General features: G+C 42.8%; 1 protein-coding gene and 1 pseudogene across 2 annotated transcripts; both read left to right on the forward strand.

Moving 5' to 3' along the window:
• Window positions 1-869: 869 nt before the first annotated feature.
• Window positions 870-23211, forward strand: SKIC8 (SKI8 subunit of superkiller complex). Of its 2 annotated transcripts, none has more exons than XM_012558803.1 (11): window positions 870-1030; window positions 3427-3477; window positions 4614-4641; window positions 6641-6746; window positions 7345-7517; window positions 12712-12860; window positions 13054-13147; window positions 16534-16627; window positions 19063-19155; window positions 19865-19943; window positions 22933-23211. In XM_012558803.1, exons 1-11 carry the CDS (start codon window positions 947-949, stop codon window positions 23020-23022), a joined length of 1041 nt encoding a protein of 346 aa, XP_012414257.1. In that variant the 5' UTR covers window positions 870-946; the 3' UTR covers window positions 23023-23211. The 2 variants fall into 2 exon arrangements, with proteins under 2 accessions (XP_012414257.1, XP_023597431.1); XM_023741663.1 differs by having other exon boundaries at window positions 1005-1100.
• Window positions 8454-9877, forward strand: LOC105756856 (zinc finger CCHC-type and RNA-binding motif-containing protein 1 pseudogene; annotated as a pseudogene).
• Window positions 23212-23873: the final 662 nt, after the last annotated feature.

A 23873-nucleotide genomic window follows, 5' to 3' on the forward strand; every position in this document is an offset into this window, starting at 1 on the left:
TAAACTGGATCCTGTAAAGCTCTAACTGACAGAAAAACACCTGAGAGAACACAGACACTTCAGAGGCTGGCGTTCAGTGCGACCTTATTTTACTATCATCAGCTTCTACTATAATGCTTTAGAACTTCTAAAACCAGTTTTAGTCAGGAGAGACTGTAATCTCTTCCGTGACTAGCTGAAATGGATTAACCCTTCAGAGGCCTCCCCCAGGCATTCCGCCCCCCAAAACATCTCTTCCCTCTTGCCAAGTGAGAGGCTGGGACAGTGACCAGAGGGCAGGAAGGCTCGGGTCACACTCCTGAGGATGGGACCTAGGTCTACTCCCTTCCATCTCATTGTTTAAAAATGCTGGTCATGACACCTACTAAATTGATCTCTTTCCTGCTAATGGGTCGTGACTTGCAGTTTAAAACATCACCCTGTTGCCATCCAGTCGATTCCAACTCATAGCGACCCTGCAGGGCAGAGTAGAACCGCCCCATAGGGTTTCCAAGGCTGTAAATCTTTACAGAACCAGACTGCCACATCTTTCTCCCATGGAGGGCTGGTGGCCGGTGGGTTCGAACCACTGACCTTTCAGTTAGCAGCCGAGTGCTTAACCACTGTGACACCAGGGCTCCCTTGAAAAGTAAAGCTCTATTTCACTGAAAGAAAATTTTTTTTAAGCAATAGAACCCTAGAAGTTACCTGGTTTAGCTCAATCTCAGAGTACAAATGGAGAAACTGAAACCCAAATGCCTAACTCTATAGTTGCTGGAACCTAAAACTGTGCTCTACGGAGAGCGGGTTCCCAGCGGTCAAGCCTCACGGGGGGCGGGCATGAACAGGGCGTGGCCTACCCATCCTGTCCCCGCCCACCAGCCTCAGCGCCTGCACCGCGCGCGGCGTTGCCAAGGCAGGAGGCGCTGCGGCGAATGCCGGAGCTCTGGGGGCGGGGCCAGGAGCTATGCCCCGCCCCTTCCTTAGCTCATCGCTACGCGTCGCTGTCGCGCGGAGTCTGGCATCAGAAGTGCAGCGGGGTAGCGAGGCGGTGAGTTGGTCCTGGTGGCGGTTGAGGTCGGCCGTCGTTGGAGCCGCTGACGGCCTCATCTGGAGGGCGGGTGAGCGAGGGTGGGCCCGAGGCTACCTCTAATCAGGTTTGTTCAGGGATGCTCCAGACCGCAGTGCCTGAGGGTAGCTTCTGTGACCCCATTTACATTGGCTGCCCCTCGGAGCGCGGAGCCTGATAGAAGAGGGAAGGCCCGTAGGTAGCCGCCTCTTGCATCCTGAGAATGCTCCGTGTAGCCCCGAGATTAGGGCTGGTTCTTTCGCGGGGAAGGTCTTGGTTCGGTAAATGCAAGAACTTTCTTAACTGAAGTTTTTCGTGGACCATACTGTTTTCTTAGGTAGCGAGCTCCCCATCACTGGACAGGTGCATGCAGAGGCTAGGTTCTCTTTACTTCATGTACCTTGTACTACTGTGGGTAATTGACCTGCCTGAGTAATAAAGGCATGTGTAGTATTTGGAAACACTGAGAAACGAGCAGTGAATTCCGGCTGGGAATTTAGGGGTAAGTTCCCTAAAGAGAGAAGGTGGCGAAAGAGGGCTCTGGGGTCTGAAATTACCTGCCATGAGATAAGAGTCTGGAGTAGAAGGCGATGTAGCTCGGTAGCGCTAGTATCCACCTTCTAATGTCAGACTAACCTTAGGGAGAGTTTTCTTAACCTCTCTCTGCTTCAGTTTCCTTACCAGGAAAGTAGAGATGATAATAAGAATACCTGCTAAATGGGGTTAGGGTTCAGTGAGCTAGTTCATGTGTAGTACTTAAAACAGACCTGACACTTAGTACATGGGCAATATGAACTCATTATTGATAGACTCATACCCTTGTTTTGGGGAGACTGGCTTTTTTGGAAGCTGTTTTCTCTGTTGCTAAAAGTGAGGCCCAATTAGCAGGACTGTGCATCTCAGGGCAGAGGACTGGTGCTCAGACTGAATGCCCTTCACTTCAGTAGGACTGACTTGAGCTCCTTCCTGTCTTTCCTACTCTGGGCATGACCCTGTTCTTGGGTCGCAAATGAATAAAACACTAACAACCTGACTGGGATCTTCATAGGCGAAGATTATTCAGAAATACTTTTTTGGGTTTTTTCCCCCCGTTATTCTTGGAAGAACTTTACAAGAAACTTCTTGGGTTTGTAAATTTAAAACAAGTAACCTGAACCCAGGTGCCTTAGCTATATGGTCTCCCAATTTGTTCATGGATAGAATTGAGAGGGCCATGAACTTGGATGAGGAAAAAAAATTACATCTTCATATTTCTTGATCTCTAACTGAAATTTACCATTTCCTTCAATTATGAATGTAGTCAGTAAACCTCAGTATTAGCAGTGTGACTTTGTCACCAGTAGAAATCAGAGATTTTCATACCTTGAGATACATTTAAGCTCTTCACAACATTGAAATGATGGTAGTTATATTAGACTTGCCAGATCTTGTTATTTAATGTGTTAATAAAGAAGCACACATGTTACTCTATCACAGACTTGGTTTTTGTATTTTGGTAAAGTTTTATTTCAGTGTTCTTAGTTTTCTTTGTAATCCTATGTGTTTTATTTTATGTGTTTAAAAACATTCCGATAAGGGTTTATAGGCTTTACAAGGCTGCTAGAGGAGTCCATGGCACATGCACAAAAATGTTAAGAACACTTGTTGCAGCCTGGAGCCCTGGTGGCACAGTAGTTAAGAGCTCAGCTGCTAATCAAAAGTTTGGCAGTTCAAATCCACCAGCTCCTACTCCTTGGAAACCCTGTGGGGCAGTTCTATCCTGTCCTATAGTGTCTCTATGAGTTGGAATTGATGACAGCAGTGAGTTTGGTTTTTTTGGGGTTTTGTTGTAGCCTGAGAAATTAAGTCTGTTCTTAAAGTAAGTTGGGTCTTTGTTTAGCTGAGCTAAGTCCTTTGATGCCTTTTGTGAGAGAAATGTCTCCCTCCAGCTCTTTTCCTTATTTACATGCCTACTGGCCACTGTAGCCATTTTTGGTTGCAATCCCTGTATGGATTGTAAGAACTTGGCTATCTTTGGACTCCCCTATATTTGCTTGTTGAATTTTGAATAAATAATATTTAAAATTAAAAGGACCTGTGGTTTTGTCTCTCTAAAGAGTAACAAGGGACAGAGACTGGTCCCGCTGTGCAGTCAGACTTGGGGAGAAGAAACCAGTGGTTGGGGTAGGTGTTGGTTGCATTCCTGGGCTCAGTGGGAGCGAGAAGACCACACCTACCTGGTAGGGCTTGTAAAGGATGTCCCTCTGACTGAGCCATAGAAGGGTGTGGGAGCAACTCCATAAGAAAGGGTTACCTTATTTCCTTGGTCGAGGGAAACCTCCTGTAACGCCGTGTCCTGATGACACCCCCTTATTGAAACACTGGTGTTGTTTCCACAGAGCTGTCTGGCCTTTAGCCCTTCATCCCTGGTTAAGGAAATGACCAATCAGGTAAGGCCTGTGGCAAGGGGCGGAACGTCAGTTGGTCTATTCTTTGGCAAATTCGAGCCCACTACGTTGTCTGCATGTATAGTCTGGGGACTGAGATCTAATTCTTTCTCTGATCCTGAAGAGCTGGGTGACCCTGGGCACCTCGCTGTCACAAGGTTGGGTGGCGCTTATAAAACGCACAACACTAATAAGGAGCACTGGTGGCACAGTGGTTAAGTGCATGGCTGCTAATCTGAGAGGCCAGTGGTTCAAACCCACCAGTGGCCCCATGGGAGAAAGATGTGGCAATGTGCTCCCATGAAGATTACAGCCTTGGAAACCCTGTGGAGCAGTTCTACTCTGTCCTATAGGGTCACTATGAGTTGGAATCGATTGCACACACAACAACAACAACAATAGGATTATTTTATCTGTGTTTTTACCGTCGTTTACAGAGGCATTGAGGAAACTTAAAAATCATTTGTTAAAAAAAGAAGAAAAGAAACAGATCAGAATAGGAGATGCAACAGGAGAAACATAATAGGTTTGGGGACAAAGTTAACAGGTTTTGCAGTCTGTGTGGTCTTAATAGAGCTGCAAAAATTAGCCTACAAACTGGGCTTTGAGCTTCCTGGTGGTCAGAGCAGAAAAAGAAAGCATAATTAATTAATATGGGTGCGTGGGCAGGGGGAGTAGAAGGAACCCTGGTGGTGTAGTGGTTAAGTGCTCGGCTGCTAACGGAAAGGTTGGTGGTTCGAACCCACCAGCTGCCCCATGTGAGAAAGATGTGGCAGTCTGCTTCCATAAAGATTACAGCCTTGGAAACCCTATGGGGTAGTTCTACTGTGTCCTGTAGGGTCTCTGAGTCGAAATTGACTCAACGGCAATAGGTTTGCTTTTGGCTTTTGGGGAGGTAGGGATCAGGCAGGGGTATAATTAGTTTCTTTAAGAGCTGAATTTTTTCTGGTATGAATCTATAAATCTTGCCTGAGCAGGAATCAAGGAGCTTTCAGAGTGACAGCAGGGGAAGTAGCTAACACTATAGTGACTAAATCTACTGTGGGGGGTGAATTGGATGACTGGGGGTGCTTTCAGGAGGGGATGGGGGGTACCTGAACTCTGACCACTGGTTTAATGTGGCTTCTGTTCTTTTTCAGTACAGTATTCTCTTCAAACAAGAGCAAGGTAAGCAGCCTGTTGGTTGAAGCAATTTCATCTGTGAAAAACTTGTCCCTGGGTTCTTTAAGATCTTTTGTCCTGCTGGCCAGACATGCAGGTGCAGTTCCTAAGTATATTCACTTTGCAGAAGGATTGACAGAGGCGACCAACAACAAATACACTTAAAAACAAACAAACAGCAATAACAAAAATTAAACAACTAACTGAAACGAAAAAAGTAGAAGTCAGATGATAGACTGGAGAACTCCAGGCTGAGGCAAGCTTTCCCTCCCGAGGAAGATGTAACTCTGAGCTTCCCAGCTGCCAAGGTGAAAGAAGGAAATGCTTGGTGCCTCAGAGCTCTGTTTATGCCAGCTCATGTGAGGAGGTGAACTTGGGTCTGGCCCTCAACTCAGAACTTGCCTCAGGGTCTTTACAGGAGGGTCATTGTGTGACCCAGTGAATGACAGGATTCTTTATTTACAACAGTTGCAGGGATTCCCACAGAGGACCTTTGTCAAGGCCAGTGAGAAGGTGGGGAGGGCTGGGGGTTGTACAGCAGTGGCAGTGACAGGAATGGGTGCAGGAAGCAGGTCAGAGTCCAGTTTGGGAACATAGCCCACCGTGATACCGGGCTTCATACCTGAAAAGGAGTAGTGTCTGTGGCTGGACTGTTTACACATGTCTAGTTCCTTCACCACAGCCTGGATGAGTTAGGTAGAGCCTAGAGTCGTTTGTGGAATGCCTAACAGAGGTCTTCCACCACAAGTAGGTAACATTTAGGTAGACTAAAGTTTAAACCAAAAGGGTTCTTCCAAGTTACCTAGTGTAAGTAGCTAGTAGGCTAATGGGCACATCAGTCAGCTAACTTGTATGTAGCTAATGCTGTCCAGATGGAAGGCTCAGGCCAGGTGGGGATTGTAATCGAAGCCATGCATCCGTATGTAACTCCGAATTGTTGACGTTTGTTGGTGTTGTTGCGTGCCGTCGAGTTGATTCCGACTCACAGCAACCCTATATGACAGAGCAGAACTGCCCCGTAGGGTTTCCTAGACTGTAACCTCTATGAGAGCGGATCAGCAGGTCTTTTCTTCTGCAGAGCAGCTGGTGAGTTTGAACTGCCAACCTTTCAGTTAGCAGCCGAGCGCTTAACCATTGTGCACCAGGCCTCCGTATTGTTGAAGTGTAATGCCCTTATATTCACGTTTTGGCCCTGGAGAATTGCTGCCAGGCATGAATAAAGCCTCCATGTGCACTTGTTACATTCATATGCCCATACCAGGTCTGCAGACCCAACAATGTGCAGGCCCATCAAAGATGGAGCTTGCAGACTTTAGTAATTAGATTGAGTTTGAATCCTAGCTCTGTCCCTTCTTAGCTTTGTGACTGTGGGTAAGCCTCTGATTTACTTGTCTGTAAAATGGGGATGATATTTATAGTACCCATTTCATAGGGTTGTTGTGATTGAGATAATACTTAAAAAAGGATTAATGTAATAACTGACCACCCACTGAGCATAATAAAGGTAATGTGGTAGAAGGCAACTCATGCCATGTTAAGTATTTATTTTTAGGCCTGTACTGTTTACAGTTGAATTGCCTACTGGTTTCCAAAGATCTCTAAAGACATATCTCTTACGAAGTTCAGGTCTTTTTTTGCAGGGGGCAAAGTGTTCCCTGCTGGCTTCACTTGTTTTAGTCAAGTGAATTGCCATTCCAGTCTGCTGTGTGGTGGGAGCATGCCTAGGTAGAAAGGACACTGGATTTGGAGTCCGAAGACCTGGATTCCAATACTGCTTCTCCACCTGGTAAACCTGTGATTTGGAGTAAGGGGTTTCTTCAAAACCTCCAGTTTTCGTATGTGCCCCCACAAATCCACTATAGACTGTACGGGGAAGTGCTTTGTAAAATGGATACAAGTAGATATTTCCTCAGAATTGTTGTTGGAACAGATTTCAGCTTCATTTTATCATGTTGGGTTTAGAAGTTGCATGAAGACTTTTTAAGTGAAGCACTTTCCATTTTAGCCCATGATGATGCCATTTGGTCAGTTGCCTGGGGGACAAACAAGAAGGAAAATTCTGAGACTGTGGTCACAGGCTCGCTGGATGATCTGGTGAAGGTCTGGAAATGGTGAGCACCCTCTCCCCTAACTTACCAAAACGAAAACTCACTGCCATCAAGACAATTACAACTCATAGCGATCCTATAGGACAGAGTAGAACTGCCCATAGGGTTTTCAAGGCTGTAAATCTTTCTGGAAGCAGACTGCCACATCTTTCTTCTGTGGAGCAGCTGGTGAGTTCAAACTGCCGACCTTTCAGTTAGCGGCCAAGTGCTTAACCACTGCACCACTAGGGCTCCTCTCCTAACATAGAGCCTCGAAAAATTGGCTTTTGCTTCTGGGCTTCCAAGTTGCAATCAGGGAAGTATTAACTTTTTTCTAGGCAAGAAAACAGTAACAGTATGGCAATATAAAACAGCACCTTATTTTTTCTCACTTTTTTTTGTTATTCAGTACTAAAGCCCTATAATTTAAAAAAAAGAAAAAAAAAGTCCCAAAGTTAAAACCTGGCTGCATTTGGTGTTCTATGGCTCTCCAACTCCTCTCTGATTCTGCGTTTCACAGACTGTTGTCAATACACGGGTCACAGGGACCTGTGATATCAGATGCCAGGTACAGTGTGTTGTGTTTGTGAAGAAATCCCTTTGTCTCTGTCCCCCATTGAAGGCGTGACGAGAGGCTGGACCTACAGTGGAGTCTGGAGGGACATCAGCTGGGGGTGGTGTCTGTGGACATCAGCCACACCCTGCCCATTGCTGCATCCAGTTCTCTTGATGCTCATATTCGTCTCTGGGACTTGGAAAATGGCAAACAGATCAAATCTATAGATGCAGGACCTGGTAAGAGTTTTACTTTTAAGGGAGATAATAGAGGTCGATGATCCCTTTCCCAAAACCCTCAGGGAATTTATATAGAATCTTGGATTTGAGAGGGGTAATAGAGGTGTGTGAACTGTATATTACATAGTACCTTCAGTGGGGTTGGGAACAGCACTCTGATCAAACACTAACAGCTCTGCAACTGAACAGAAGAATATTTATACTGAGTGAAGTAAATAAAGGCTGTGAATAACCTTGCATCAGTTCAGGGCAGGCTTTGCTACCAAATGAATTTTAGTACTCCACGTAGGAAAGAACAGCTTATAGAGCCTTTAGGATTTCAGAATTGTCAGTTTGGAATTGTGGAGCTGTATTTGGATGGTCCAGAGCTGCTCTGTTTGCTCTATTCTGAAATGATACAGTCACTGTCTTATAGATGTCAATCTAGAATGCAAAGCACTATGTTCTTATAGATCTATATTGTGGTAATCTCAATTAATTTTGATTTGAGTGCCTGATTTTAGTATGTGATTGATATGAAACTGTTCAAAGAAACAAAATCATTTATTATTTTTTTCTTTTTAAGTACTATCAAATAAAAAAATAAAAAAAAAACAAACCCATTGCTGTCGAGTCAGTTCCGACTCATAGCGACCCTGTAGGACAGAGTAAAACTGCCCCACAGGGTTTCCAGGGAGTGACTGGTGGATTCGAATTGCCGACCTTTTGGTTAGCAACCGAGCTCTTAACCACTGTGCCACTAGTGCCCCATAAGTACTATAGAGACAGGATAATCCTATCCATCAGCCTTGATAAACATCACTTGGGATGGTGTGACTTGATGATTTCAGTGGTCTGGGTTAATGTGGAACAAACAGCATGACATTTGAGGATTCCTTTTAGACTTATATTGTGGACGACTGCCTAGCATTCATGAGCAGAGCTTGTTCAGCCAGAATGAGTGGTGACCGCTAGAGGGCGTCTCTGGCACACACCTCTATAGCTTGATTATAGAAGAGCCGCTTAGGCGTTTCATTAACATAATTCCCTTGCTTGGGGCACCAGATGGATTTGCCTCCCACCAGTTATGCTCAGTAGCCACTATAAGCTATTCTTATGTTGGAAAGAAGGGTGGTCCCAGGGTTTGTAAGGAGACTGAGTTTTCTGGAAGCTGAATGCGTTTTCCCTGAGAAGCACTATTCCATGTCTGTGATCCTTACAGCTAGAACATTTTCAGAATATGCATGCCCAGTCCCTATGTTGGATCCATTGAATCACCTTTATTGGGGTGTGTGCCCTGGGATATGTATTTGGAGAAGGGTCCTCAGATACTCTCTCCCTCTTCTTTGCATGTGCCCTTTCCCTGCTTACATCGCTTACAGGGGACTTAGGTCCCCCAGCCAGCCCACAAAGGCTGCTAAGACTCTGAAATATAGCTGAGGAACATTTTAAGAAGAGAGGCAGGAGAGGCAGATCTGTTACTGTCTTTTGATCGTGGACACCCAAGCCCTCCCAGTACCTGTGATGTTAGGGTCACTGCATGGCTGTGGACCCAGGTACACCCCACATGAAGAAATGAGTGCTGAATTGGTTCCAAGTAAAAGAATGTTGGCATGTATCCAACTTGCCTTCCCTGATAAGCAGTACCTTGTGCCAGATGTTTTCCAAGTATGGCAAGATAGTAACAGTTGCTGCTATGAAAGAGAAAGATACTGAGAAGAATAAAGGGATTGAGTTTGTTTTATTTTTGGATAGATATCTGCACAAAACTGTACCAGGCCATTAAACAACAAATAGTTATTTAGTCAAGTAATTCAAACAAGCATTGCTATTGACAACTAAAGAGCTGCTGAATTCATCTGAAGGTTCAAATACTTCGATAAATCTAGGTCTAATGAATGTAGAGAAAATGGACACCTAAATTATATCTGTCTTGAAAATATATGTAGAGAAAGTGAACTACCACAAAGAAAGAGAAAAAGAAAAGAGAAATTCTCAGAACCAGAAGAGAGCGAGGAAGGAGAAGGAAGCAAAGCTGAAGGGAAGACCCTGCATTGGGCAGCTCAGCCAGGCCGTAGTTTTCTAGCAAGCCAACATTGAAGAACAAAGGGGAAAGCCCTGCCCGGGAGCGTCTCAGCAGAGGCTTCTTGATGCCCAAGGATAAAGAAAAGCAACTCTTCTCAATTCTGAAGAGGAGCTTAATGATTAAAATAAATATCTGTTGTGTAAAATATTAAAATAAAACTTAGAATACAGAGTTTAATTCAGGGATAAAAGTTGTTCCTTCTGTTTTGAGTGTAAGGACATTTGGTACTCAAATTTCTATATTGTAAAACAACAGGGAAATGTAAAAATAGTTTAGAAATATTATTAAATTTAGAAGAATAAAAATCAGATTTCCTAATAACCATTCCTATAAACAGCTAATTATAATGGGAATAAAACAATCCTCTCAGAGTAAATGCTACTGACTTTTAGGTCTAAAGGTAGATATTAAAAAGCAGCTATTTGAGAGGTTCATTATAAAAGATTTATTTAAGTCTTATTGGTTAATTAAGCACTGTTGAAGTAAATTCCATTTTTAAAATGAATGTTTCATAAGTGATAAAGGATTTATTACTACTTTGAATATGTGTGTTAAAATTTTCAAGAGAATTTTATTTTAAAAAGCACCCTGATCTGTGGTAGTTGTCGCTCTGTGCTAGAGCCCCTGTCTGCGATGAGTTAAGCTCACAGGCCTCTCCTCCTTCACTCTCCCGTAAGTGAAAAAGGCAGAGGCAGGCCCTGCTCATGTCCTTTTTGAGTTCTATTCAAGGGAATGAGGAGGCTTTCTCTCTCCTTTCCCTTTGATCTGATGAGCACAGCTCCTGGGCAGGTGCAGGAGATGGCAGTACTTAGAGGGTATTCCCATATAAGACTGGGCTGGAGATGGGAGCCCAGGAAGGCAGAGGACAGGCAGAAGGAAACCAGATTGTTCCTTGACTTCTAGGCCCTGACTCAGCTTCCAAAGCTCTTTGAGATTGACTCTGATGGGCAGAACTTCCCATGTAGCTGAGTAAAGAAAGGCCACAACACCATCAGTGGTCCAGATGGAAACAAAGGCAGTCTGTTGACCAGGCAGCACGTGAGTCTGGGGGCACTTGCAGATGCTCTGGGGTGCATAAGTAACATGTGGATAGAACTCTTGAAGTTAACTAAGTTGTGTAGTGTAAGTTAAAAACTAATTGCCTTTTTTTTTTTAAAAAAAAAAAAATACAAACAGTGCCTCTTACTAATCCTCATTCCCTGTTAATTTGTGATAAATACTTTGTTACAGTTTTATATAAGTATTTCTGTTATGTCTTCATTTGTTTACAGCATTATTGAGGTAAAATTTCACATATATAATTTCACTGTAAAATCTATCCATTTTAAGTGTACAGGTCAACGAGTTTTAGTAAATTTATATAATTGTGTAACTATCAGCCCGACCCAGTTTTAGAACCTTCCATGCCCTTAAAAGTTCCCTCATATTCATTAGTAGTCAATCCCTACTCCCACCCTCAGCCTGAGGCAACCACTGCTCTGCTTTGTCACTATAGTTTTGCCTTTTTAAAAAATTTGATATAAATGAAAATATATGTGTCTTGATTTTTTCCTTAGCATAATGTTTTTGAGATTCATCCAGGTTGTAGCATGTATCAGTAGTTGTCTTAGTTATCTAGTGCTGCTATAACAGAAATACCACAAGTGCATGGCTTTAACAAAGAGACATTTATTTTCGCACAGTCTAGGAGGCTAGAAGTCCGAATTCAGTGCACCAGCTCCAGGGGAAGGCTTTCCCTCTCTTGGCTCTGGGGGAGGATCCTTGTCATCAATCTGTCCCTGCTCTAGGACCTTCTCAGTGCAGGGACCCCGAATCCAAAGAGCACGCTATACTCTTGGTGCTTCTTTCTTGGTGGTATGTTGTTCCCATGTCTCTCTGTTCGCTTCTCTCTTTTATATCTCAAAAGAGATTGGTTTAAGACACAACCTAATCTTGTAGATTGAGTCCTGCCTCATTAACATAACTGCCTCTAATCCTACCTTACCAACATCACAGAGGTAGAATTTACAACACATAGGAGAATCACGTCAGATGACAAAATGGTGGACAATCACACAGTACTGGGAATCATGGCCTAGCCAAATTAACACACATTTTGGGAGGACACAGTTAAATCCATAACAGTAGTATTGCTGAGTACTATTCTAGTATAAGAATATACCACATTTTGTTTTATCCATTCACCAGTTGAGGGACATTTGGGTTGTTTCCATTTTGAGCTATTATGAGTAATGATCTATGAACATTCTCATACAAGTCTTTGCACAGACATATGTTTTCATTTCTCTTGGGTCGTGTCATGGATTGAATCGTGTCCCCCAAAAAAGTGTGTCAACTTGACTAGGCCGTGATTCCCAGTATTGTGTGATTGTTCACCATTTCGTTATCTGATGTGGTTTTCCTGTGTGTTGTAAATCGTACCTCTATTATGTTAATGAGGCAGGACTCAATCTACAAGATTAGGTTGTGTCTGAAGTCAATCACTTTGGAGATATAAAAAAGAGAAGCAAGCAGAAGAGACATGGGGGACCCCATACCACCAAGAAAGTAGAGCCAGGAGTGCGTGTCCTTTGGACTGAGAAGCTCCTAGAGCAGGGGAAGATTGATGATAAGGACCTTCCCCCAGAGCCAACAAAGAGAGAAAGCCTTCCCCTGGAGCTGGCACCCTGAATTTGTACTTCTAGCCTGCTAGACTGTGAGAGAATAAATTTCTCTTTGTTAAAGCTATGCACTTACGGTATTTCTGTTATAGCAGCACTAGATGACTAAGACTGGTAGATACCTAGGAGTGGAGTTGCTGGGTCATATGGTAAGTGTATATTTTAACTTAGGAAACAGCCAAGCTGTTTTTCCAAAGTAGCTGTACCATTTTACATTCCTACCAGCAATGTATGAGAGTTCCAGTTTCTCCACATCCTTGCCAATAGCTGGTATTGTTCCATCTATTCTGTTAAAATGTATGAAACTCTTAAACTAAATTGGTAAAGGATTAGCATCTTTAAAACATAGTTTTCTGAATCAGGATACCATTTCTCCATTTTAAAAAATGTATTTTTGTTAAAACATTAGTTTTTTTAAATTGTCACATCTTTTCTCACTGTATTTGTTTCCTTCTTTTTTTCTGTTCAGTGGATGCCTGGACTTTGGCCTTTTCTCCTGATTCCCAGTATCTGGCCACAGGAACTCATGTTGGAAAAGTGAACATTTTTGGTGTGGAAAGTGGGAAAAAGGAATATTCTTTGGACACCAGAGGAAAATTCATTCTTAGTATTGCATATGTAAGGAAATATTGCTCTCCTCTTTCTGATTCTTTCTGCTTACTCCTCTAAGCATTTGCGGAGCTTCTCACATTGGTTTGGAACCAGCCAGTTAGAGCTGCAGCCAGCAGATTTGCTTGTTTGGTAGGGATGGATGCATGGCTTAACATCATGGAGTCTCAAAATGCCTGCTTCTCCTTGTGTTCTCTGATAGAGTCCTGATGGGAAATATCTAGCCAGTGGAGCCATTGACGGAATCATCAATATTTTTGATATTGCAACTGGAAAACTTCTACACACGCTGGAAGGTATCTCTCATCATTTTGTTTTATGCAAACTGGATTATCAGATCACAAAAGAAGAGTTATTTTTTCATTAAAAATGCCATTATGGCAAACAAGCATTAGATTTGTAAGATATCATCCATCTCAGTGAGGAATCTGAAATGCCTCAAAGTTTGAGTCTTGTCACTGTAGTTTTAACCTGGACACGTCAGTTCTTGTGGCAGTGTTAAATGCTAGTTTTGGCGAACAAGCTTACTTTTTATGTATATGTTAATATATCTCAGCCATATGAGTGTCTCATTTCTGTCATATTTGTCTCTAAAGAACTGTATTTGTGATTAGAAAATAAATTCTTTTTGTTGATAATTTGAAGATAGATAAAAGTACTGTGCCCACGCACCCCCACCTCTCATCAATGCACCTGCTAATCAGAGAGCACCACGTGAACATCATTGTTTCCTTCTAGTTTTTTTCCTATGCTCAAAATTTTTTGCCCAATTTGGGACCATATTCATACTATATTATAAATTAGACTTTTACTTAAATATTGTGTTTGTGCAAGTCACTAAACATTCATCTGAAGCTGAAGTTAGCAAATGTTTTTGTACAGACCCCAAGCAAGAATGATTTTTACATATTTTAGGTTTTGTTTAAAGAAAAAAAGCAAAAAAAACCCAATATGTAACAAAGACTATATGTGGCATGCAGAGCCTAAAATATTTACTTTCTGGCCCTTTACAAAGAGGTTTGCCAACCCCCGACTAAGGTATTTCTTGTTGTTGTCGTTAGGTGCTGTCGAGTCAGTTCTGACTCATAGTAGCCTTATGTACAACCAAACAAAACCCTGCCTGGTCCTGCGCCATCCTCATTATTATTGTTATTATGACTACATAATAACCATCTGAATGTACCATAGTTTGGTCAACTCTGTCTTGTTGGACTTTTGCTTTCTGTTTTATTTTTGCTAATACATGTAAACATCCCATCTTTGTATACATCTGAATATTTTCCTAGGTTAAGTTTTTAGAAATACAATTACTGGGTTACATAGTATGAAACATTTTTGCCACATTAGTTGCTCAAGTTGTTAATCATTATCAATAAAACCCAGTTATTAATCCTGGAACACAATATATGGAGCTGTTTAAGTCAGAAGTAGGTTAATTGCAAATCAGGCCCTATAATTTGGAGCATCTTTCTTTGTGACTTTTTCTATATGAGGGTCATATTTGAAGTCACTGTTTTCCCTATCCTGAGTGTCTTATGTGTTTGGTGTGTGTCTCTTGCCTGGGAGTCACACAGGCCTCTCGTTATGTACCTTGAGGATGACTGCCTGTCTCTGAATTTTGGGGCCCACAAAAATGAAATAAAATGAATTTCACATCTACTGTAGAGCCTATATCTTAAGTCATTTTGTCCCAAGTGGCTTGGGAGATCTGGGAACAGAAAGTGTTGATTTACTTTTCATATTGCATTCCAGAAGAGTTGTACCAGTTTATGGTCCCTTCACAAATACTTAGTATTAGCATTTTTCAATGTTGGGCAATTAAAACTATCACAGAATATGATTTTGCACCTGTCATATTGTCAAAGGTCAAAAAGATTAATTACATACTGTACTGGCGAGGATATGGGCACTTACATGTTGCTGGTAGAATGTGAAGTGGTACAACTTCTTCAGCAGGATAATTTGCACTCCTGATCAAATTAAAGGGGCCCAGGTGGTACAGTGGTTAAGCAGTTGGCTGCTAACCAAAAAGTCAGCAGTTCAATTCCACCAGCTGCTCCTTGGAAACACTATGGGGCAGTTCTACTCTGCCCTGTAGAGTCGGTATGAGTTGGAGTTGACTTGACGGCAGTAGGTTTGGTTTTTGTTTTGGTTTAATCAAATTAAAAGTCAATATATGCTTTGATCCACAAGTTCTGCCGCCAGGAATTTATCCTATCAATATTCACATGTTCAAAATCACATGTACAAGATAATTCAATGTGGCATCATGATAAAAAGGATTGAAAGTAACCTGACAGGTATATCTATACAGTGAAAAACAGGGATGCACTAAGATATTTAAAATGGAAAAAGCAAAGTGCAAAAGAATGTACAGATTTTTTTTTTAAAATCTTTTTATTGTAACAAAACACAGATTAAAAACCCACATGAATCAAACTGATGACTTAGTGGATTTTTATGAGGTGAACACCATCCATGTCAATAAATAGAACTTTGCCAGTCATCCCAGAAGCCCTTGCATGTGCCCTGTCCTAGTCACAACCCTCACCTTCCCTCCCCCATGTCCTCTCTCTTCCGTGATCCTGTAATCAGTAAACTTCCCTACGTTTTTTATAGTTTTATCTCTTGAATGTATAACACTAGACACTATAGTTTGGTCTTACCCTGATTTTTTTTTTAATTGAACTTTAGATGAAGGTTTATAGAACAAAGTCGCTTCTCATTAAACAATACATATATTGTTTTATGGCATAGGTTAACAACCTCATGACAGGTCACTACTCTCCCTTCTCGACCTTGGGTTCCCTATTACCAGCTTTCCTGTCCCCTCCTGCCTTCTAGTCCTTGCCCCTGGGCTGGTGTGCCCCTTTAGTCTCATTTTGTCCTATGGGTCTGTCTAATCTTTGACTAAAAGGTGAACTTCCAGAGTGACTTCATTACTGGGCTAAAAGGATGTTCGGGGGCTATAGTCTCAGGGTTTCTCCAGTCTCTGTCAGGCCGGTAAGTCTGGGTCTTACCCTGATTTTTAAAATTTTTTTTATAAATGTCTTTTAATCTATAAGTTCCTCCTGCTCAAAAGTATAGTTTTATATTTGTATAGGAAAAATACAAGTATTTGCATATATGCAAAGAATATCTCTGGGAGGATACATAGGAGACTTGCAACCCTGGTGCTTCTGAGGAGGAGGACTGGGTGGCTGAAGAACAGGGGTAGGAGGGAGCCTTCTTACTATATATTCTTTTGTACTATTTTTATTCTAACCAACTGAATATATTACCTCCTCAGTTCATCCTCTACTCTATAACAAATGATTCGTTAGGGAAAATAGCATCTTATTTGTTCAATCTTAAAAATCAGAAGCAACACATATTTCCATGTTTGGCTGTTATTTGTAGCAGAGGAGTTTCTTTTAGCAAAGCATGCAGAGGCCCAACTGGTCAGGAAGGGGAACTAAGGAGAAATGGCTCCAAGAGGAGGGGCCAGGTTCCTGTGGATGTTTTTAGAACATTAGGAGGTGGGGCCCGGTCAGTACCCTCCCTTTTCTGACTGAAGCACCTGGGCAGTCCAACTCAGTGACTCATGATGATTAAAAGGGCCATCATCATCTGGGAAGCCTGAATGGGGGACAGTGAGGAGACAAGGATTTGCTGGTTAACAGGGGCCTTTTATGCATTTCAGGCCATGCTATGCCCATTCGTTCCTTGACCTTTTCCCCGGATTCTCAGCTCCTTGTCACTGCTTCAGATGATGGCTACATCAAGATCTATGATGTGTAAGTTACCTTGTCGAGATTATACTGATGCCCGCCGTGTCCCCTTGTTGTTAGGAAGTACCCCAGGCTGTGTGCTGCTCTCTCTCCTGGGTCTTGTAATGGCTTGCGTTCAGGTCTTCAGACACCTTTTTCTCACCCTTGGTCCTCCTGCTCAGTGCCCTGTTTTTGAGCTTAGAATGTGTCCTCAGGGCTGCAGTGGAGGAGACATGCATAGGTTACCTGGTAGTATCAGGTACTTGCTACTTTTCTCAGGCATCCTGCCTCTTGTGGGGCTCACTTATTTTTAATTCTTTTGGGTAAGTAGTGTACAGGTGAGGAAGTGGAGCCAGGGGCATAGCTGGCCCAGGGTGATGGTAAAATTTAGAACATCCTTTTTCTAGGGGTGGGGCTGTTCCAGCAGGCACTCCTCTGCCCTAGATAGGGAGCTATCCGCTTAGAAGCTGTCTCACTGCAGGCCTAGGTGGAGACCCCAGCATAGTGCCTTCTTGTTTTTTCACTGCAGGTGTAGAGGTGAGTTCATCGTTCCCAGTCCATGGCTCTCTGTCATTGGGCACACCATGCAAGGCCCTTCCTCATGGTCTCCCCTCATCATTCCCAGCCCCACTCCCACTCCCCACTAAAGCATCCCCTCTAATGTGTTGGATCTGTGTTCTGGATACTTTGACTTGGTATGCTACACAGCCTTCCTGCTGGTGCCTCTGGTTCACTGCTCTGAGAGCAGCCCTCGCTCCCCCGGATGCATGCTTCCCACTGCTCCTTCCCCTGGGATGGTTCACTGCTGAGAGCAGCCCTCGCTTCCCTGGATGCATGCTTCCCACTGCTCCTTCCCCGGGGGGTGGTTTACTGCTCTGAGTGCAGCCCTTGCTCCTCTGGGTGCATGCTTCCCACTGCTCCTTCCCTGGGGATGGTTCACTGCTGAGTACGGCCCTCGCTCCCCTGGATGCACGCTTCCCGCGGCTCCTTCCCGCGGGACCCTTCCCGCGGGACGGATGCCCAGGTTGTCTCCAGCAGCATGCACCTCCACTGTGAACATTGTGCTCGTGTCCTTTTATGAGCCTAGGAGAGTTTTTCTGGAGTATAGACCTGGGAGTAGGAACATTACTCCTTTTAGCCTACTTCTGGTGGCTTTTGAATGACAAAAAGTCAAACAGACCTGGAATTAGAACTGCAGTGTTCGGAGTTAGAGCTGGCTGAGAATGCAAGGGCCAGAGGGCAGACACCTGTCTAAAGTTGTGCTTGCTTGTCGTAGCAGAGCCAGCATAAATAGCAATTCCTTAAGTCTCCTACTTTATGAGACTTTCATTGATGGATGAGCATGGATTAGTGTCCCTATTTTGCAGTTGAGAAACCCAAGCTGAGGTGGTGATTAGCCCAAGGGGTGTTACTGAATGAAGACCCAGGGCTTTTTATCCTCTCGTGATCCCACTGCACCCCACTGAGGCTGCCTTTCCTGGTGCCTAGCTAGGTCTGCTGTACTCTGCTGGGTGTTTCAGGGGCAAAACTGCTGAGCTCAACTCGGGTTACACAGTGACCTTAGCCAGGCCATTAGGTTTTTTCCCTGCCGCAGGTGATTGGATTTTACTTTTTAAAATAGTGAAAAGGTTGTAGTAATGTTCTTGGTTTGGTTAGAAATGTTCTGTTGAAGGCACAGGTATCTGGACACTTTCTTTGGCAATGAGGCACTGGCCTCATGTGTAAGGGTTGCTAATGCAGGCAGGGACTAGAGCCTGCTGCTCTGCTAAGGTGGCCTGCTCGCCCCTGCTGCCTCTCAGTATCCTCATCTTGAGGGTTGATGCACTGAACTGCCTTATTTATTTTGAGCTGTTAAGCTCTCTGCTTCTTATGGATCTTATTCTCGGCTTTTGGTGGCATTAACACACTTTGGTTAATGCCACTGTAAAAATTCGTTCGTGCAATGAATGATGCCACTTAATTAGCAAGGGAATTTTTGATACAGTAATACTGTTATGGATTGAATTATGTCCCCCAAAAGTACGTGTTGTAAATCCTAACCTCTTTGCCTGTGGTTATAATCCCTGTGGGGAATGGGTTGTCTTTATTACGTTAATAAAGCAGGATTAGTGTAGGGTATATCTTGAGTCAGTCTCTTTTAAAATATAAAAAGAGATTAAACAAGCAAGCAAAGAGACAAGGATCTTCCTCCAGAGCTGATAGAGACAGAAAGCCTTCCCCTGGAGCCAGCACTCTGCATTCTGACTTCTAGCACCCAAAACTGTGAGAAAATAAATTTCTGTTTGTTAAAAGCATCCACTAGTACTTCTGTTACAGCAGCATTATATAGCTAAGACACTGTTGTTCTAAGGAAAGGAGATTTGGTCCAGTTAAATGGGCAGAGTTAACAATATGCCTTCCACTTTTGTGACTGTATTCCAAAAACTAACATTTCCATTTTGTTTGGAACTTTCCCGTTTCAGACAACACGCCAACTTGGCTGGCACACTGAGTGGCCATGCATCCTGGGTCCTGAATGTTGCGTTTTGTCCTGATGACACTCACTTTGTTTCCAGGTACTGATGATTCTTAGACGTTTCCAAAATGCGAGGAAGGTGGGAATGGTCTTCTGGTATGACTTGCCTTGAAATTTGAAGACTGCGTGGCCCTTTTTTTGTTCCGGGGGCCCTTGTTTTCTCAGTGTGTTTTATTTTTATTTAAGTAATGAAGTTAGCTGTCTTCACCTTGAACAAAGTCGGATTCTTTTGAACAGTGAAACTCTCGGTTTTTCCCTATAAATCTAGGCTTCTACCTGGGTTTACTTTAAGGTGTACCTGTGTTACAGTGGTGTTAAAAGGTGTGAATCTGTTTGTAAAAAGTGCTTTTAGATCCCACTGTTACACAGGCCCAGGATGGCCAAGACGGTTGAAAAACGTGATGGACAGATGAGAAGTGTTACAGAATGGGTTACAGAAGCCTCCTGAAAGCTTTTATTTTGAAGCTTTAAAGCCCTCCCTCCCACCTGGAAAGAGGTAGATGTGTCTGAGACTCATGATGCGATCCCAATTCCAGGAAAATGGCTGCCCGGTGAGGAGGGAAAGCCACCCAGTGCTGCCGACACCCGGCCGCCTCCTGGGGCCCAGGTCAGCCACTTGTGCATACAGACATGGGGGTGGGGGCCTCCAAGGTAGGCAGGCTGTAGGTGAGTGTAGAATTTTGGTCAGATTCCTCCCGACTTCAATCTAAAAACTGTTTTCTGATACTAATGTTCACTTTTTAAAATAGTTCATCTGACAAAAGTGTAAAAGTCTGGGATGTTGGAACGAGGACTTGTGTTCACACCTTCTTTGATCACCAGGATCAGGTATGGAATTGTATTTAAATTCCTTTGTCTTTGGATTGCTACTGTCATCTGACCACTGTGCCAAAGCGCTTTTCTTTTCCTAACCTTGCTGCTCAAGTTATCAAGCCTCGTAGATCCCTGGGACTGAGCTGCTCGATCCCCTTGATCTCCTTGGACTTCAGGATGGCCCAGGTTTCCTGTACGCACCGTCTGCACGCAGAGGCTGGGGAAGTGCTGTCAGCCGTATGTCCCTGTGCCCCCCCAGCCTCTAAATGCCTTCTTTGGAAAATGCTGCACCTGGTGCCTGCGGCTGGCGCAGTGAGGACCTCCCTCCTCGAGAGCTGCCATGGCTTAAACACAGTCACCACTTGTCATTTTTGGAGCTGTCCAAAGAAGTGATATTTTTTTTTGTTTGTTTTTAATATACTAGAAGCTAGAAATTCTTACAAGTTGTTTGGCTTTATGATATTGAAAATTCTTGTTTCAATTTTTAAAATAGGAGAGAAAAGAGAAACTGTTCTTACAGGAGTCTTTATCTTTGCCAAGCCAGTGTGATATGAAATGATAAAGATGTTCTAGTGCAGTGCTCTCCATCTTTAATGTGCACATGAGTCCCCCCCGGCATCTGGTTAAATTCTGAATCAGTAGGTCTGGTTAGAGCCTGAGATTCTGCATTTCTAACAAGCTCCCAAGTGAGGCAGTGCTGGTCCCAACTAGTCTTAGAAGCAAGAGTCTTGGGGAACCATTCAGTATATTAAAAAAATGCCCATGGTTGTATGAAGTTGGTTGTTAATATATTTTAAATGTTTTTCTGGTGATCTATAGATTTCCCCTCTTTGGAATGCAACTTGAAGTTAACAATTATTCATGCATTTTTACATTTAACCGTAAATTATTGCCAATAAAGTTGACATTCCACTCTTAGACTTATATTCTACTTGGTGAGCAAGTCCTGACTGACTGGTGTGCATTGCATGAGGGGTCAGAGCAGTGTTGTTCCAGTGGGAGAGGTCTGGTGTGCAAGTGTGTCTACTTGTAGGTAGCTGTTCAGAGTGAAGGGGCTGCCACCTGACCGAATCATGAGAGCACTAAAACCAGGGCTAGATGCCCCATCTCAGGGTTAGTGTGAGAGGCTCACCACCCAGAATCAGCTCCTGATCATCAGAAAGTTATTCCTTCGTTCTGCAACAATAACACCAAAAAAAAAAAGAAGGGATGAGGTGGTAGCTACAGATGCTGATACTAATTATACATAACCAGTCACCTCATGGGAGTGGTTCTCTTGGTTTGGGGGCTTATGGTCATGGTCTCATGGGATAATCCAGTCAGTTGGCATACCAGTTCTTAAAAAGTTTATGTTCTACCTCCAAGTATGGTAAGTAATGTCTGGGGTCTTAAAAGCTTATAAGCAGCCATCTAAGATACAATTATTGGTCTTTATTCATCTGGAACAAAAGCGAAAGAAGGAAACCCAAGAATCAGAGAAGGAACTGGACTATAGGACTAACTGTCTACATAAACCATTGCCTCCTCCACCTTGAGACCGGAAGAACTAGATGGTGCCTGGCTACTACTACCGAACATTCTGATCAGGAACACAATAAATGAATCCTGATAAAAAGGGAGAAAAATGTGGAACAGCACTTCAAATTCTTAAAGAATCCAGATTTACTGGACCCTTTGAGTTTGGAGGCATCCCGAGATATGGCCCTGAGTTGCTCTTCAAAGCTTGAATTGAAACTATCCCCTGAAGTCACCTACCAACTAAGTGACAGTTTAGCTCAAAGAGTAAAGATTGTCACTCTTGAGTATTTTGCTACTTTAAAAAAAAAAAAAAAATTACGTAAGACCAAAGGGTCAACAGCTATTTTAAAGCATAGATGAAAAAGGTCCTCCAAGGTCGAGAAGGGAGAGTGTTGACATGTTGTGGGGTTGTTAACCAATGTCATAAAACAATATGTGTACTGACTGTTTAATGAGAAACTATTTGTTCTGTAAACCTCCATCTAAAGTACAATAAAATATATATATATATATAAAAAGCATAGATGTGAAGGTTGAGGGCCAGGGAGATTAAATAAATGGAAATGAAACAACTAGAACAGAAATAATGAGAATGTTGACACAATGTGAAGAATTTAACCAATGTCACTAATCATCCCACTTCTGACAAGCCCTTGTTTGAGCCCTGGTGGTTTAGTGGTTAACAGCTCAGCTGCTAACCAAAAGGTTGGCAGTTTGAATCCACCGACCCCTCCTTGGGAACCTGTGGGGCAGTTAGTAGAACTAAGGCATCGGGGTCGCTGTGAGTCAGGAACAACAGGTTTGGTTTTTTGGTACTAATCATTTATGTCTAGAAACTGTGGAAGGGGAATGAGTTTTGCTGTGTATATTTTCACCAAAAATAAAACAAAACAAACAAAATTTATTCTTGATGAAACAATTCTGTCTGGGAAACAGGTTCGCAATCTGTTAATTCAACACATAGCAAATCAAATCAATGATCCACAATGTCATGTTGTCTAGCTCCTGGGAGCCGACAGGCTCTGCTAGGCGCTAATAACAGAGTGAGAATTACTGACTGCAGGGGGTGGTGCATGGAGTTAGGTGAGGAGCACAGGTGACAATTGTCCCTGTTGCCAGTGACCTCAGGGTAGTTGTGGGGCATTTTATTCCTGGAAACATAAATGAGAGCCTGTGCTGGTTCCTTGTGGGTTCCATCTGCATGGTATTAGGCCATCCCCTGGATTCTGAATCTTTGAAAGGTTGCTAGGTATCTTGATTAGTGTTTAGAAATGACATTTTCTGAGTAGGGGAGGGGAAGGGAGTGATAATTAAACAGCAGTAATGGAAGACACCTGGTTAAAGACAAGGCCCCATTCTCACCGACTGAGAAAGTACGAGAACATCCTCATCTCAGAGTATGTTTCTAGATTCAGTATAATGAGAAGTAAGGCTCTTCATTTATAACAAAGTCATATTAGTAGAACTTTTTTTTTTTTCCTTACAGGTCTGGGGAGTAAAATACAATGGAAATGGTTCAAAAATTGTGTCTGTTGGAGATGACCAGGAAATTCACATCTATGATTGTCCAATTTAAACATCAAAGTCTTTCAAGCTAATGCTGCAATGAGAATGTACAGATTGATCGTGACATTCCGTAACCTTTTCAGGTTTGTTTAAAAGAAAGCATTATTGTAGCAAAGGCTTAAATTTTATAGATATAGGATAAATCTTTTCACGTTTATTGGAACTGCTGTTCATACTTTAACATAAAGTGTTCTTAATGTAAATACCTGTGTTCTGGAACATGTTTCTTTTTTCATTTACCCTGTCACCAGTAGAACAGTGAGAGAATGAGCATCATTAAGTGAAAGTGAGTATCTGCCTTAGAGATGAAGAGACCCAGGCACTTACTCAACTTTCTGTCCTAGAAATACAGGCTAGCTCTTCCCAGAGGGTTGACTCATGCAGTGGAGTATAGCAGCCAACTCCCAGAAGCTGAGATGAGGAGGCTAATCTATTTCAGAATGGGTTCCTGAGTATTTGGGAGGGAATGTTCTACAGTCCTATCTTTGTATTGTACCCTTCTATTTATTAAAAATGTCCCCTGCCATACTTCTTTTTTTTTTCTTTTGTGAAGTGTCTGGTCAAATCTTTTTTTTTTTTCTTTTGTTTATTGTTGTAGTTTAAGAGAAAGTTTACATTTCATATACAAAAATTTATACATACATTGTTACGTGACCCTAATTGCTCTCCCTATACTGTGACAGCACACTCCTCCTTTCCACCTGATTTCCCATGTCGATTCAACCAGGTTCTAACCCTCTCTGCCTTCTCATCTCACCTCTGGACAGAAGCTGCCCATTTAGTCTCATGTATCTACTTGAGCTAAGAAGCACACTCTTCACGAGTATCACTTTATGTCCCACAGTCCAGTCCAATCTTTGA

Source organism: Trichechus manatus, unplaced genomic scaffold, assembly GCF_000243295.1.
Source record: "Trichechus manatus latirostris isolate Lorelei unplaced genomic scaffold, TriManLat1.0 scaffold00186, whole genome shotgun sequence".
Taxonomy (NCBI): domain Eukaryota; kingdom Metazoa; phylum Chordata; class Mammalia; order Sirenia; family Trichechidae; genus Trichechus; species Trichechus manatus.

What these genes read in the sequence shown, in the direction of transcription:
- SKIC8 (XM_012558803.1), top strand. Translation starts at nt 947, where the DNA reads ATGCCCCGCCCCTTCCTTAGCTCATCGCTACGCGTCGCTGTCGCGCGG. An exon ending in TTAAGGAAATGACCAATCAG is followed by an intron (nt 3,478 to 4,613) that starts GTAAGGCCTGTG and finishes GTTCTTTTTCAG; the next exon opens with TACAGTATTCTCTTCAAACA. An exon ending in TACATCAAGATCTATGATGT is followed by an intron (nt 16,628 to 19,062) that starts GTAAGTTACCTT and finishes TTCCCGTTTCAG; the next exon opens with ACAACACGCCAACTTGGCTG.